A 14,667-nucleotide genomic window follows, 5' to 3' on the forward strand; every position below is an offset into this window, starting at 1 on the left:
GTAATGATATTCAAGAAAGTCATGTATATATAAATCCTCCTTGTTATAGATTTTCTATGCAGGTACTATAAGGTGTGAATGAGTATGAAAGATATAAGAGAACATTGTTTGTGAATAAAGGTTTTAAACACACGTGAGCAGGTTTTGAAGCACACGTGTTTAATAAAGATATTTTGTATTCAATAAGACTGGAGCTATTTAGTGATTGATAATACGAGTGCTCCAGCAGCTCTATTGAGTCCCTAATTGTATAACATTATCAATGTGCCTTCAAATGACACATATAGGGCTAGATTCAGCAATTGGCACTTGAAAATCAGTGCTTAATACTATTCTATAATGGGCACTCAAAGATAAGCCACCTCGCCCAATTATAGAATAGAATTGAGTGCTGATTTTGATGCCCAAATTTGGGCGCAAATCCCCAATATGCTATAACACTGTGTGTAAATTTTAGGAATGCCCCTGACCCGCCCATCCACTTCCCATGGCTACACCCTCTTTGGGTTGCATGCTATGGGATTTGGGTGCACATTGTTATACAGTAGCACACGGCAAGATGCGTGTGCAAGTTCAAATCAGTGCCTATTAACACCCAAATACTGGCATTAATTGGCTTGTTAGCCAGTTTAGTTGGGTGGACATCTTGGATTGGTGCCAAAATATTAGTTGAAAATCAAAAACCCAGCCTTGCACCAGCTGTGTGTAATTAGTATTGTCACTCACACTGATAACAAACTACCTCACATCCACTCAAGATGCAGAAAAAAAGCCTCAGCCTAGCCGCTCAACCAGCCTGACTTGCAGACTATAAGGTTTGAGCTCGGCTTCCCATCATTTGGCTTAGGAAAACAGAGCGCCATAGCGATTGGACTTAAAGGGTACACCGGGGCTAAACATGAACTGACACTTTGTATATGAAATTGATTATACCAAAAAATTATCAAATAATTGATCTGAAGAAATAGAGACACACACACTGTTTAGATAAAATTTGAGATTTATATACCTGGCACAGCAATTTCGAGAATAGATGTTGATGCTGATATGTGAAACGATGGAGTTTTTTTCCTAAGCCAAATGATGGGAAGCTGAGCTCAAACCTTATAGTATGCAAGTCAGGCTCGTTGAGCGGCTAGGCTGAGGCTTTTTTTCTCAATCTTGAGTGGATGTGAGGTAGTTTGTTATCACTGCGAGCTGGTGCAAGGCTGGGTTTTTGATTGCCAAAATATTAGTGCCCAATTTTGGGTACCATATACAGAATCCAGGGGATAACGTATAGCATACTATCAGATACGTACACCACTTGGTGCATGTGGTTACTACCATTTACATATGCCATTGACATGGTGTAAACAGTTACACCTAAACTTAGATGCGCTCTTGCTGATTTATGCTAGTATTCTATAATGGCATCTTATAGCACAGATGCTGTTATAGAATTGGCACCCAGAGCTCAGCATCGGCGCGCCTGAGTGGAGGCATGAACTTATGGAACTGCCTCATGTATACTCAAGATCTGGACAGCAGTACCCCTCTGGTGTTTGCTGCCTATAATTTTACTCCGTACTTGCTTATTTATTACAAGTATCTGCAATACCATTAATATCCAAAAGCATAACATAGCAGTTTACAATATCTATATAAAGAGGGAACGGGGAGAGCAGCAACCTGAGTGAGGGACAGAAGAGGACAAGGGGAGGAGTGACTGGGGGTGGGGGACAGGAGGCAGGGTAGAAAAGGATAGGGGCAGTAGATCCATGAAGGCAGGGTAGAGAAATTATTCAAAGGCCAGCTTGAACAGCCATGTCTTAACTGCTCCAGGTGAAGATCTCGAGCAATGATTCTCAACTCAGTCCTCAGAATGCACCTATCAGTCAAGTTTTCAGGATACCACCATTGAATATGTCTGACATAGCTTTGCAGAGAGTGGAAGTACTGCATGCATATGAGATAAACTTATCTCAGATGTTATTTCATTGTGGATATTCTGAAAACCTGACTGGCTGGGTGTAGCCCAAAGACTGGGTTGAGAAAGCCTGATCTAGAGGGAGAATTCCACTGGCACGACCCTAGGTAGGATGAAGAAGAGACAGAACGCAGAGTGAGTGAAGGTTGCAAATGGGGATAGGGACTAAGATGGAGGCTAGTTTGGGAGGAGGGAGGGAGGCCCAACAGTGAAGAATGCCTGGTGTAGCTGAATAAAGATCTTAAATTTGAGACTAGCTAAGACCAGCAGCCAGTATTTACTTTTCAAGAAAGGAGAGACATGGTCATTCTGGTGAACACTATAAAGGAGTTTTATGGCAGTAGTGAACTAGGGAGGATCCTTCCCTTCCTGCCATCTCTTCCCTCTTTTCCTACTACTTCCTCTTCTCTGTCACTTCTCTTTCTTTATTTCTTTCCTCTTCCATCCTTCTTTTAGTTGCATTTCTCAACCTTCTGTCTACAGTTGGCTTCAATGTCCAGGCTTTTATAATTGTCCTAAGAGAGTGGTGTTTGTGGGCTACGGATTGGATGCTGCTTACAGTACAAATTATTTTGACAGTTCTTCCATGACATGTAAACCAGTCATTAATGCAGTAAAAAATACCATGAGGTAATTTTCAGTATGTGGTAACCCACAAAAATGATCATAAATTTGAGCATTTACTCTAAGATGACATTGTGGACCTGAATGCAGCTGGTATACATTAATACAAGCCTCTATTCATCTGTGTCGAAATTCTATGGAGAAATAGGTGAAATGTGAAATCTTTGGCTGGCATTTTTTAAATCTGATACTTTGTAATATACATTTTATTTATACAGCTGTAAAACATATGGCTTGCAGTGGATAATTGCTTAGTGCTTAATGGGTTGGGGGCAATAAGCTGAAGCAGGTGGATAAGAATTACAGTTCTGAAGGAAGTGTGAGATTTCGGCTGGTTTTGGGATCAGAGGATGCCTGGACAATAGGAGCCAGCTCTGTGGGTGTTTGAGCACTCCTAATATTGAGAAAATTCCTCGTATGTGTCCAGGGAGGGGTTATTTCCACTGGGTTTAGCACCCCCAATAATTTTGAAACGTTGGCTCCCATGGCCTGAACTGTAAGGTTAGTGTTTCATAAGCTGAGTACTTTATGCCAGTTGCATCTTTTTCTGAATGCTGATTTTTTTTTTTTTTACAGTGGTGATGCAGTTGTGTGTGCCTCTAATTTTGGATTATTGCAGTGGTTTCTATATTGGATTGTTGCTCCACCACCTTCAGATGACATAAAATGTTGCTGCAGATTTTTAAAACCCCTTATGGGAGTCAGCTAGTTTGTTGCTGAGGGCCCTTCACTGACTAACTATTCAAGCTCGTATTAAGTTGTTATGTCGAGCATTACGAGCTTTGCATGGTGAGGGTCCAGCGTATCCAGGGCTTTTTTGAGGGGGTACTTGGGGGTACTGAGTACCTGCACCTTTTCTATTGTCTGCTAAAATTGGCCCATGGTCCCCAAGTTTTAATGAAAGAGCTCAGATTCTACACACAAATTCACCCTTGTTGTAGATCCTGTGACTAGTTGCAGGGGGCCTGGCTATTGTGGGGTTGGTCCCTCAGTGATCACCCCACCCTTGAAGGGTGGCCTGGTATTTGAGTACCGGCACCTTTTTCGCTAGAAAAAACGCACTGAGCATATCTGTCTAGAAAGTTGGTCTTTTTCAATCCTAGACATTTGCTATATTCTAGTTAGAGTATATTATTACAGGTTCCCTTATGAAGATGCATGCGTTTGCGGAGAAGGAGGGCTTTCTCTGTAATGATCCTAGAGTTGTGGAATAAGCTGCTTGAAAATTTGAGAAAGGAAGTGACAAGCAGTTCTGCAAGGGTTTAGAAATATGGTCATTTCTCTACAGCGGTGTTGGAATTTGGTGGTTTGAGAAAGTTTTGTTCATCTTTCCAGAGGGAGAGGTCAGAGGACTTAGGGTTTTGGGTGGGACTGGGTTGAAGATTGTGTTATTAACATGTTATATTTGTTGTACACTACTTGGATGGTCTTGTTTGAAACTTGTAGGCAGTACAAAAGAATTAAAAAATATATATATTTTCATTTAAGATAGTGGAGAATATGAAGAATGAGATAAATTTGAACAAGAAATTTAAGAACCTGGATGTTGACTACAGACTCAAAAAAATACCTGAGCCAATATTCAAATGTCACAGTATGCACAAATTGTCATGCCATTATAGTTTCTTGAACCTAAACTGCAACACTCCTTTGTTTTTCTTCAGGAGGAGCAATAAGGTAGGGGAGGAGATAGAAAGAGAGACAGAGAGAACAGATCTACTAGGGAATTCTATATATGGCGCTTAGCATTATGCGCTGATTTTTTTGTTGCGGAAAAGTGTTAATACAGAAGCAAGGCGCTGAAACAGCCCAAAAACAGCAGATCTGTGCGGAACTACACTTACGTACCCTGTTATAGAATAGCACCTAAGTGTTTCCACACGGATCTGAAAAGGAGGCTTAACAATGTGAGGGACCTTATCACGCATGCAGTGTTACAGAATTTGGGGGATTCACGGCCAACTTGAACAATGGGATTTAAGTTGGGTGTGAATTTTGGCGCTATGTGCTATTCTATAAGTGGCATCCATCCTGGAGTGCCCTTAATAGAATACCGTTCAGCGCTGCTTTTTTTTTAGCACCGATTTTTGAGCACCATTTATTGAATCTAGCATCTACAGTATATACAAGATCATAAAGATATATGGCAACCGGGAACCAGCTGCAGCACTTACCTAGTTCAAACTGCTCGGACAGATTACCACAGGTCTGTCTGACTTCTTCACTGTCCCAACCCAGTGGATAGAGAGCACAACCGGAGCCAATCAGCAAGCCTGCAGACAGAACGACAAAGAGCGCTTTACATTCCTTTTCCAGATTTCCTAAATTTTATTTGATATTTTATGTTGTTATTCTTAATTGTGTATGACTTATTGCAATCCGTCGTGAACAGTGGAATAAGCGGAATATAACATTAAAAAAAAATAAATCCAGAATGAAATGGCAAATCAATACTGGCTAGGAAAGCATGCAAGGGACAGGACTCACCTGCCGTTAGCACTGTAGAAGTCACCCAACGCCTAATGTTAAAGTTACTAGATTCACCCTGGGTGTACTCCATTGCATGTAGGGACTTGTAGTATTGCTTTTCGTAGGGAATGCAATGGAGAAATCAGAACTACAAGTCCCTTCATACAATGAGGTGAAACCAGGAGTGGATCAACCTGTTGGATGAATCTAGATCAAGTTGGCAACCATAAAATTTTTCCACATATTCTGTTAATGTAGTTGTTTCAAAACCCTATGTGCACTAATATAGAATACACCTGATCTGCGCCTAACTTAGATGTAGGTATTTAGACCTGGCTTTAGGTGGCTTAAATGAGTGTGCCTAAATTTTAGTCACAAGAATGGTGCATGAGCATATTCTATAAACTACACCTAACTTTACAGCGCTGATTTTTAAGCTACCACATATAGAATTTTCCCTTTAGCCCAAATGCCATAAGTGTAGGAGTGAAGGAGTAGCCTAATGGTTATTGCAGTGGCCTGAGAACCAGGGGAACTGGCTTCAGTTCCCACTGCATCTCCTTGTGACTCTCGGCAAGTCACTTAACCCTCCATAGCCCAAGGTACAAAACAAGTACCTGTATTTAACATGTAAACCACTTTGATGGTAACCACAGAAAGGAGATATATCATATTCCATCCCTTTTCTGTAACAGCATCTTCGCGCCAAGATTCCATTATAGAATGCTAATGTAAGTGAGCATTGGTGCGCAAGTAGGTTTAATAAGACAGGCGTCTGCTATTTGTGCTAGCTTTATTGAATACAATATTTTTCCCAGCCCTCCTACGTTTATACTAACCTACAGGTTCTACAAAACCCTTCCACATAAACAAATATATCATGTTATTGAAGCACATGATAACATCTCTCTGCTTCAGACATTATTATTAAAGTCCCAGAACTGAATGGCTCTCTATTATCTGATCAATGTAAGTCTGAATAAAACAGAGAATATTTTCTTAATGGATTATCTTGGAGGCAGTAGTATGGTTGCCATATTATTTATTTATTTCTTGCATTTGTAGCCCACATTTTCCCACCTATTTGCAGGCTCAATGTGGCTTACATAATACCGTAGAGGAAATCGCCATTTCCAGTAGTGAAACAAATACAGAGACTTCATTTCAATGTGTAAAACAAAGGTCAATACATACAAAATAAATGTTTTGGGGTTTTTTTTTAATCAATTAGTTTTCAGAAGCTATACTCCCTTTATCAGGCTGTAACAAAATGAACAGCTCAGAGGGAAATGACAATGTAGTCTGAACACACTAAAGAAGGGATGTCAAATTCATTTCAATGTCAAACCATTTATTTATTTATTAGAATTTATTTACTGCTTTTTTAAAGAGTTCACTCAAGGCGGTGTACATTCAGAATAGATCAAACATGAGCAATAGGAAATTACAGCAGTAAAAATATTCAAACAACAATACAAAGTATGGCATGGTATACTACTTACAATGTCAACACAATATGTAATAGAACATTTTAATTGATAGTGAAGGGTAAAGCAAAGCTGGAACATATAGATAGGTAAGAGAGTAAGAAGAGTTAGAATGTAAGGTGACTAATTTAAAGAAAGCTGCACATGAGGTCAGAGAGATGGTTAAGTATTATCTCAGCTAAGCTAGGAGTGAATAAACATAAATAAACATAATAAACCATATCAGAAAAGAGCAGGCTGTCTGGGGGGAGTCCCCCTTTGGTGATACAGCCAGTGGAGGGGGACACATTTGCATATATTCACATTAAATATCAATAAGACCAAAAACAAAATTGTCACTTTCTGACATTCCTTATGTGCCCAGTTAATTTGTTTCATCCATTTTGGGTGGAAGGAGAATCTTAGTAATCCATGCTCAGAAAGGAAGGGAAAATAGGGGTAAGAAAGGGAAAGCAGAAAGGGAACGGGTCTGATGGACAGGAAAGGGCCAAGGGGATAGGAGATGGACAGGATTGTAGGGCACAGAGGGATGGGCAGGTTATGGGGCACAGAGGGATGGAGAGGATAGGAGAAGGAGAGGGAAAGGGAATGAGGGGTCAGGAAGAGGTGATCCTAGACCTAGAGAGAGAGGGGAGATCCATGGGGACCCTATAGCCTGTCCAGTCTCTTTGTAATCTTGCTGTGGATGGCTATTAATGTACAAACAGACTTAGGGGTCCTTTTACTAAGGTGTGCTGAAAAATGGCCTGCGGTAGTATAGACGCGTGTTTTGGGCGTGCGCAGAATCATTTTTCAGCGCACCTGCAAAAAATGCCCTTTTTAAATTTTTGCCAAAAATGGATGTGCAGCAAAATGAAAATTAGCTGAATTAGTTTCATCACTTTATTTCATATTCCCAATTCTAGGGCTTACCCTAACACAAAAAAATTTAGGGGTCAATATTCAGCAGGTAGGAAGGCCTCTACCAAGTTCACGGACTTGGTAATCAATGTGGGTTACCGTTAAGATATATTATTTTACCACTTAGCACAGGTCCCACTTTATGCAATGAGACCACTAGGAATTGGGCAGGTAGGCCTGTGGGAATCCTGGGGTGGGCAGGGTTGTTGCTATTCTGAGGGGGGGGGGGGAAGGAGGGGAGATCAGAAGGAGGGCTTTATTCATGTTTCGAGGGGAAGGAGAGAAGAGGATCAGAAGGGGGTTATTCAGGTTCTGAATGGGGAGGGAGGGAGGGGGAGTGGCACACTTTAGGCCGGTACTCAGAAGTTATGCAGGTGCCAGTCAATATTCTGTGAGGACAGAGCTAAGCAACCATTAGGACTGTTATTTATGCGGTTCTATTTGGTCACTTAGCTATGTGGGAACTGGCACTGAATATCGGTGGCACCCGCATAGCTGCTAGCTCCTCCTTGACTCCACCCTCAGGATACCCCTTTCTGGCCCACTTCAAAAATGGCTGCTCAGAGTCTGAAGCGGCACTGCCCAATTAAGTGCTGCTTAACATTGGCAGCCGGCCCACAGAGCACGATTTAAGCAGACAGTAGCCTCTCCTGCCTGAATATTATCCAGTGTATTTTTATATATGCCCACCGCATATGAATAAATGACCAATCCCTCCACATCCCCTCCAACATTGACCTGAGTATTTCTCATTTTATGTTAAAACTTCTTCATTAATGCCAGGGAAAGATTCAACTTTTCATATATATCCAACTGATTGCTCTACATTATGTTAGTCTATAGTTTGTGGCAAAGGAACAGGTATGCAAATCTGATGTAATAATTCGCACCTCCAACGTTCTGAAGCTGACTCCGTGGCAGCGTGGCAATGAAGCCGTGTAGTGTTCGTAGGGTTCGTAATCGCCCTGCCCTCAAGGGAACTCTGTATAGTTGCCAGCCCCCGCGTCTCCCTCTCTCTCTCTCTGCCCTCCGGCAGCCCCTTGCCTTCCTAAGTGCTGGCTGTATTTTAAAAATTCTTACCTTGGGATGCGGTGTCCACAGTGAAGGGAGCGGTGTTTCACACTGCCTTCGCATGTGTCTCAGCTCTGCCTCTGGTCCCGCCCTTTCAGAAACAGGAAATGAGAGCGGGACCAGAGGCACAGCTGAGACACATGCGAAGGCAGTGTGAAGCGCCGCTCGCCTTCACTGTGGACGCTGCACCCCAAGGTAAGAATTTTTAAAATACAGCCAGCACTTAGGAAGGTGAGGGGCTGCCGGAGGACAAGTCGTGCTTGGAGGGCAGAGAGAGAGAGAGAGGGAGGGAGGCGCGGGGGCATGGAAGTCAGAAGAGAGGGGGGGCGTGGACCTCGGAGGAAAGGAGGGGGCGTCCTGCAAGTCGAAGGTTAGGGGAGCATAGGGGGGTCATCCTGGAACTCGAAGGGGAGGGGGGTCGTCCTGGAACTCGAAGGGGAGGGAGGGAGGGAGGGAGAGAGGCGCAGGGGTGTGGAAATCAAACGAGAATGGGGAGCATGGAACTCGGAGGGGAGGGAGGGGATCCTGGAACTCGAAGGGGAGGGGAGGGGGGAGGGGGTCCTGGAACTCAAAGGGAGGGGTCCTGGAACTCAAAGGGGAGGGGGTCCTGGAACTCGGAGGGCACAGAGAGAGAGAGGTAGGGAGGGGGCCTGGAACTCAGAGAGGGAAGAGAGATGGTGGGAGGGGGACCCTGGATATGGATGGATGGAGAGGCCAGGGGAGAATGCAGAGTTGATGCACATGTAGGGGGGGAGGCAAGGGACAGAGGAGAACTGCTGCACCACGATGGATGGAGGGGGCAGGGCACAGAGGACGTTTGCTGCATATGGATGAATGCAGGGGCAAGAGCATAATTGGTGCACACGGGACACACACTACACTCTCTCACACACTCACACAGGGATATTGTAGGCGCGTGCACAGTTAACGTGTGTACATGGTTAACGTGCGTTAAAAATACTAATGCGTTTATAACACGGCTTACTAAACAGGTCCCTTATTTTGTACCTGGGGCAATGGAAGGTTAAAGGGTCCCTTTACTAAGGTGCACCCAAAAATGGCCTGTGCTGTTGTAGACACATGTATTGGACGTGCGCAGATCCATTTTTCAGTGCGCTTGCAAAAAAGGCCTTTTTTGGGGCCGAAAATGGATGCGTGGCAAAATGAAAATTGGTATGTGCCCAGAGAGCTGGTGTCTCAAGATATACTGCTCATCTATCAGATTTCCATTTCACACACACACAAAAAAGCAAGGGGCACGCAATGAAGCTACAAAGTAGTAAATTTAAAATGAATTGGAAAAAATATTTCTTCACTTAACGTCTAATTAAACTCTGGAATTCATTGCCAGAGAATGTAGTATAATTGGTTAGCTTAGAGGGGTTTTAAAAAGGTTTGGATGGCTTCCTAAAGGAAAAGGCCATAGACCATTATTAAAATGGACTTGGAGAAAATCCACTGCTTATTTCTAGAATAAGCAGCATAAAATGTATTGTACTGTTTTGGGATGTTGCCAGGTACACGTGACCTGGATTGGCCACTAGTGAAAACAGGATGCTGGGCTTGATGGACCTTCAGTCTGTCCCAGTATGGCAATACGTATGTACTTATGACCAGGAGTAATGAAAAAGGGAACTGACAAGTACATGGGCATAAAAGGGAGTTCTGAGCTAGGGAGTGAAGTTCATTACTGTCATGGTATGCGCAAAAATAACCCATTTGGAGACGCTGCCCAAGTAAAAACCTATTACAACTGAGAAGGGGAAAGCTGCTGGACAAAAAAGAAAAACAACCTTCATCTTCTGGGCTTATATTGTGGTAATTATAACATTCGTCCTCTGACATCCATATCCATGATTAGTGTGGAGCTTAATTTGCACGTCTTCCTCTTCCATTCAATGTGTTGAGCAGGAGAAATGTTTCAAAGCATAGACTGAATAAATTACAGCATTTTTGTTGTATCAGGAGAACTACAATGTTAGCTCAGGGAAAGCAGAAAAAAAAGAAGTGTGCATAAATTTAATATTTTGGCGAAGATGGGAAAAAGGTCATAGTGAGTGCTTGAGCTCCTGTTTGCTAATGCAAGCCATTAGGCACAATGTTATTGTGGTTATATAACTAGCATTCATTATTTTTTCATGTGTGCTATAGCTTTGAACTAATGGCATCATTACTTCCTGCAGTTGCACTCATGCTTACTGTACTTACATTCTGAATTACTTTAAATGTAGTTTTGTCAGTCTGCATAATGCAGACTAGGCTAAAGAATATTGCAGCCAAACCATTGTCTCAACACGCTTATAACTGGACTGTGTGCAAAGTCAAGTAAAGTGAATTCACAATAACAAAGTCTTAGAGTGAATAGTAGGGGTAGAATTCAGAATTGAGTGATTGTTAGGCTTATTTTCGAAAGAGGACGCCCATCTTTCGACACAAATCGGAAGATGGGCATCCTTCTCACAGGGTCACCCAAATCGGCATAATCGAAAGCCAATTTTGGGCGTCCCCAACTGCTTTCCGTTGTGGGGACGACCAAAGTTCACAGGGGCGTGTTAGAGGCGTAGCGAAGGCGGGACTTGGGCGTGCCTAACACATGGGCGCCCTTGACCCATAATGGAAAAAAAAAGAGCGTCCCTGACGAGCACTTGGACGACTTTACCTGGTCCTGTTTTTCTTATGACCAAACCACAAAAAGGTGCCTGAACTGACCAGATGACCACTGAAAAGAATCGGGGATCACCTCCCCTTACTCCCCCAGTGGTCACTAACACCCTCTCACCCTCAAAAAACATTTTACAAATATTTTGTGCCAGCCTCAAATGTCATACTCATGTCCATCACAGCAGTATGCAGGTCCCTGGAGCAGTTTTAGTGGGTGCAGTGCACTTCAGGCAGGCGGACCCAGGCCCATCCCTCCCCTACCTGTTGCACTTGTGGTGGTAAACGTGAGCCCTCCAAGACCCACCATAAACCACCTGTACCCACATCTAGGTGCCCCCCTTCACCCGTAAGGGCTGTGGTAGTGGTGTACAATTGTGGGCAGTGGGTTTTGGGGGGCTCAGCACACAAGGAAAGGGAGCTATGTACCTGGGAGCAATTTATAAAGTCCACTGCAGTGCCCCCTAGGGTGCCCGGTTGGTGTCCTGGCATGTCAGGGGGACCAGTGCACTATGAATAAAGCTCATCCCATGACCAAAGGGCTTGCATTTGGTCGTTTCTGAGATGGGCGTCCTTGGTTTCCATTATCGCCAAAAATCAGAAACGACCAAGTCTAGAGACAACCATCTCTAAGGACATCCTAAATGTCAAGATTTGGGCGTCCCCGACCGTATTATCAAAACGAAAGATGGACGTCCATCTTGTTTTGATAAAACGGGTTTCCCCGCTCCTCCACTGGGATGTTTTGCAAGGGCGTCCTCAGCAAAACTTGGGCGTCCCTTTCGATTATGCCCCTCCAAGTCTTACACCTTTGCTTTTTGATCACTAATCTCTGTAACTGTGTATACATCAAAAAATAAAACAAGAGTTCTCAGCCAGAGACACATCTAGCACAGAAGGGCAGTATATCAAATCCCAATCCCTTTCCCTTTATTATCCTCATCCCCAAACTGTCCCCACCCCAAATATTACCCATTCAAATGCCCCAACTACAAAAACTAATCCCTGCAACTGCCCCACCACCTTATAAATTGCTCCCATGCTCATCAACTAACTTCCACAACTGCCTAATTACCCCTGTAAACTGCCACCACCTCCAAAAACTAACCTCACCACAGTCCCTACACCCACACATGTAGAGGGGTTGGAAAGAATTCCGTGAAACATGCTCTGCTTGCTTTCCCCACTTGTTTTATTCATCCATTGGTGTGCAAACACCATGCCTCTTTGTTTCTGCCAAAAGTTGATTGATTTCTTAGACTTTCATTTATTCAAGTGAAGATAGTGCTACAGTAGAATAAATACTCTGGTCCTTTCAGTTGCGTTCCGACGCTGGCTGACACCCGGGGCAGATCGCCGATGCGCTCCCCCCCGGGTGCAGCGTGACCCCCCCCCCCCCGACGAAATGACACCTCTCCCCCCCCCGGCGAAATGACACCCCCCCGGGTGCACGCCGCTGGGGGGGGGGGGGGTGCCGCAGCGCACGCCTGTTGCCCTGTCTCCAAGTTCGCAATTCGCATGTGTTCACTGCTCCCTCTGAGTCTGCCCCGGAACAGGAAGTAACCTGGAACTTGGAGGGAGGGAGGGAGGGGATGACCCTGGAACTGGGAGGGAGGGAGGGAAGTAGGGGACGACCCTGGACCTGAGAGGGAGGGAGGGGGGACGATCCTGGAACTCAGAGGGAGGGAGGGAGAGAGGGAGGGGACAACCCAGGAACTCAGAGGGAGGGGGGACCCTGGAACTGGGAGGAAGGGAGGGGGGCCCATGACACACACTCTCATTCTCATACACACCAGGGGCGTAGCTACGGGTGGGCTTGGGTGGGCCGGGACTCAGGCCCACCCAGGCAGCCGGCACGGCAACCTTCCGCTCCTCCTCCTCCTCCTACCTACCCATTTTTTTTTGTAATGCAGGCCGGGTCGTGATCGAGAAGTGAGCAGATGTAGGCGGCGGCCATTGTAGCACTGCACGCCGGTACCACTACTCCTCCATCGCTGCTTATTCCCCATCTGGTTTCACTCTGCTGCTTTACGCTCCTCCGCTCCTCCCACAATGCACACAATGGCGCCACAGTGCTGAATGGGAAAATCTGCTGGCTGCCATTGATGTCGCATTCTTCACTGACCCCTCGCTGGATCAATCAGCTTTTTTTGTTGATCTCCCCCCCCCCCCCCACAGCCTCGGCCTTAACACTCCCCCTTGCGGCCCTACAACAGCAGCACAGAATGCTCTTCGAGTCTGCACCAGTGCCTGCCACCACCGAAGCCCAGCTTCCCAGCCCAGGTAAAATAAATATTTTTTAAAAATTTTAACGTGTACAGTCTAATGCTGGCTGATGGTGGGGTTCTGAGTAGGGGTGGGCTCTTCATTTTGCCCCACCCAGAAACTCAACGACAATAAATGTTATTAGTGCCCTGGTAGTATATTTGTCATGTTGGTGCCCTGGTGGGTTTTTGGGTGGGGTTGATCTTTGAAGTGCAGTTCCTTGGTAAAATATTTTTTAAAAAGTTTTAAATTTAATGGAGGTGGGTTTCTAGGTGGAGGTGGGCTTTGTAGTGCCCAGGACATAAAAAGGGGGTCATATTTAATGCTGCAGTCCTTTGGGGTGGGGGTGGGGGATATGCCAGACCATGGGGGGGGGGGGGGGGTAGGGGGTAGGACAGGGCTGACACTAGGCTACAGGGAGGTGTGGGGGAAGGGTAGGGCTGATGCCTAGCTATGGGATGGATGGTGGGAAAGGGAAGGGCTGATACCGGGCTGGATGGGGGGTAAGGTAGAGAAGGGAAGAGCTGATATTGGGCTACGGGGATGGATAGGAGGGTAAGGAAGGAAAAGAAGGGCAGATTCAGGGATAGGGAGATGGATGGTAGGGAAGGGAAAAGCTGATTCCGGTCTATGGGGATAGATGGGTGGGGGGGGGGGAGGGAAGGGAAGGGCTGATGACAATTTCTAATTTTTGGTCCTTTATTCTGTAATTGATGAGGGTTGATCTGTGTTCTGCATGTGACTGAGTAGGTGAGAGATTCTGCTGGCATGTGGTTTGTGTGGGATCTATGAGTCTGACTTGTCTGGCTTTTCCAATGGGATGCGTAGTGGTGTTGTGTATATTCACTGCTGCCTTTGTAAAGGTACTGTTATAGGATGTTACGGTTTGCAACATAGGATCTGAGAAGCCTCTATGCAGGATTTAGTGCTACTTTACCTGGCAATGAAGGGATTTTGTTCCTATTATTGAGGTGCTACCAGAATTTGAATACATTGTTATATGTCATTGCTGTAATTATATTGCAGGATCCTGTCATGTGCATTGAGATGTTTGCCATTACAGTAGACTTATGTCTGGTCAAATTTGATATGGCATAATGTAACTATATTTAAAAATATTAGCTTTTCCATTAAGTATGTCTGTGGTTTATGCTATTGGGCAGACTACTTAGAAATCCATCATCAAGTGCATTCTACGGCATTATTTTGTAGTATCCCAAGAAA

The 14,667-nt window shown here is 44.7% G+C and overlaps 1 protein-coding gene across 2 annotated transcripts in view; it reads right to left on the reverse strand.

Moving 5' to 3' along the window:
• The window catches only part of LHFPL6 (LHFPL tetraspan subfamily member 6), a 273,074-nt gene that overhangs the window by 21,433 nt on the left and 236,974 nt on the right, over positions 1-14,667 (reverse strand). For both annotated transcript variants that reach the window (XM_030200415.1, XM_030200416.1), the window contains exon 3: positions 4,768-4,866. In XM_030200415.1, the coding sequence (XP_030056275.1) occupies positions 4,768-4,866 (99 nt within the window). The remainder of the gene's footprint in view (positions 1-4,767; positions 4,867-14,667) is intronic.

The sequence above is a fragment of the Microcaecilia unicolor genome, chromosome 4 (genome assembly GCF_901765095.1).
Source record: "Microcaecilia unicolor chromosome 4, aMicUni1.1, whole genome shotgun sequence".
NCBI lineage: Eukaryota > Metazoa > Chordata > Amphibia > Gymnophiona > Siphonopidae > Microcaecilia > Microcaecilia unicolor.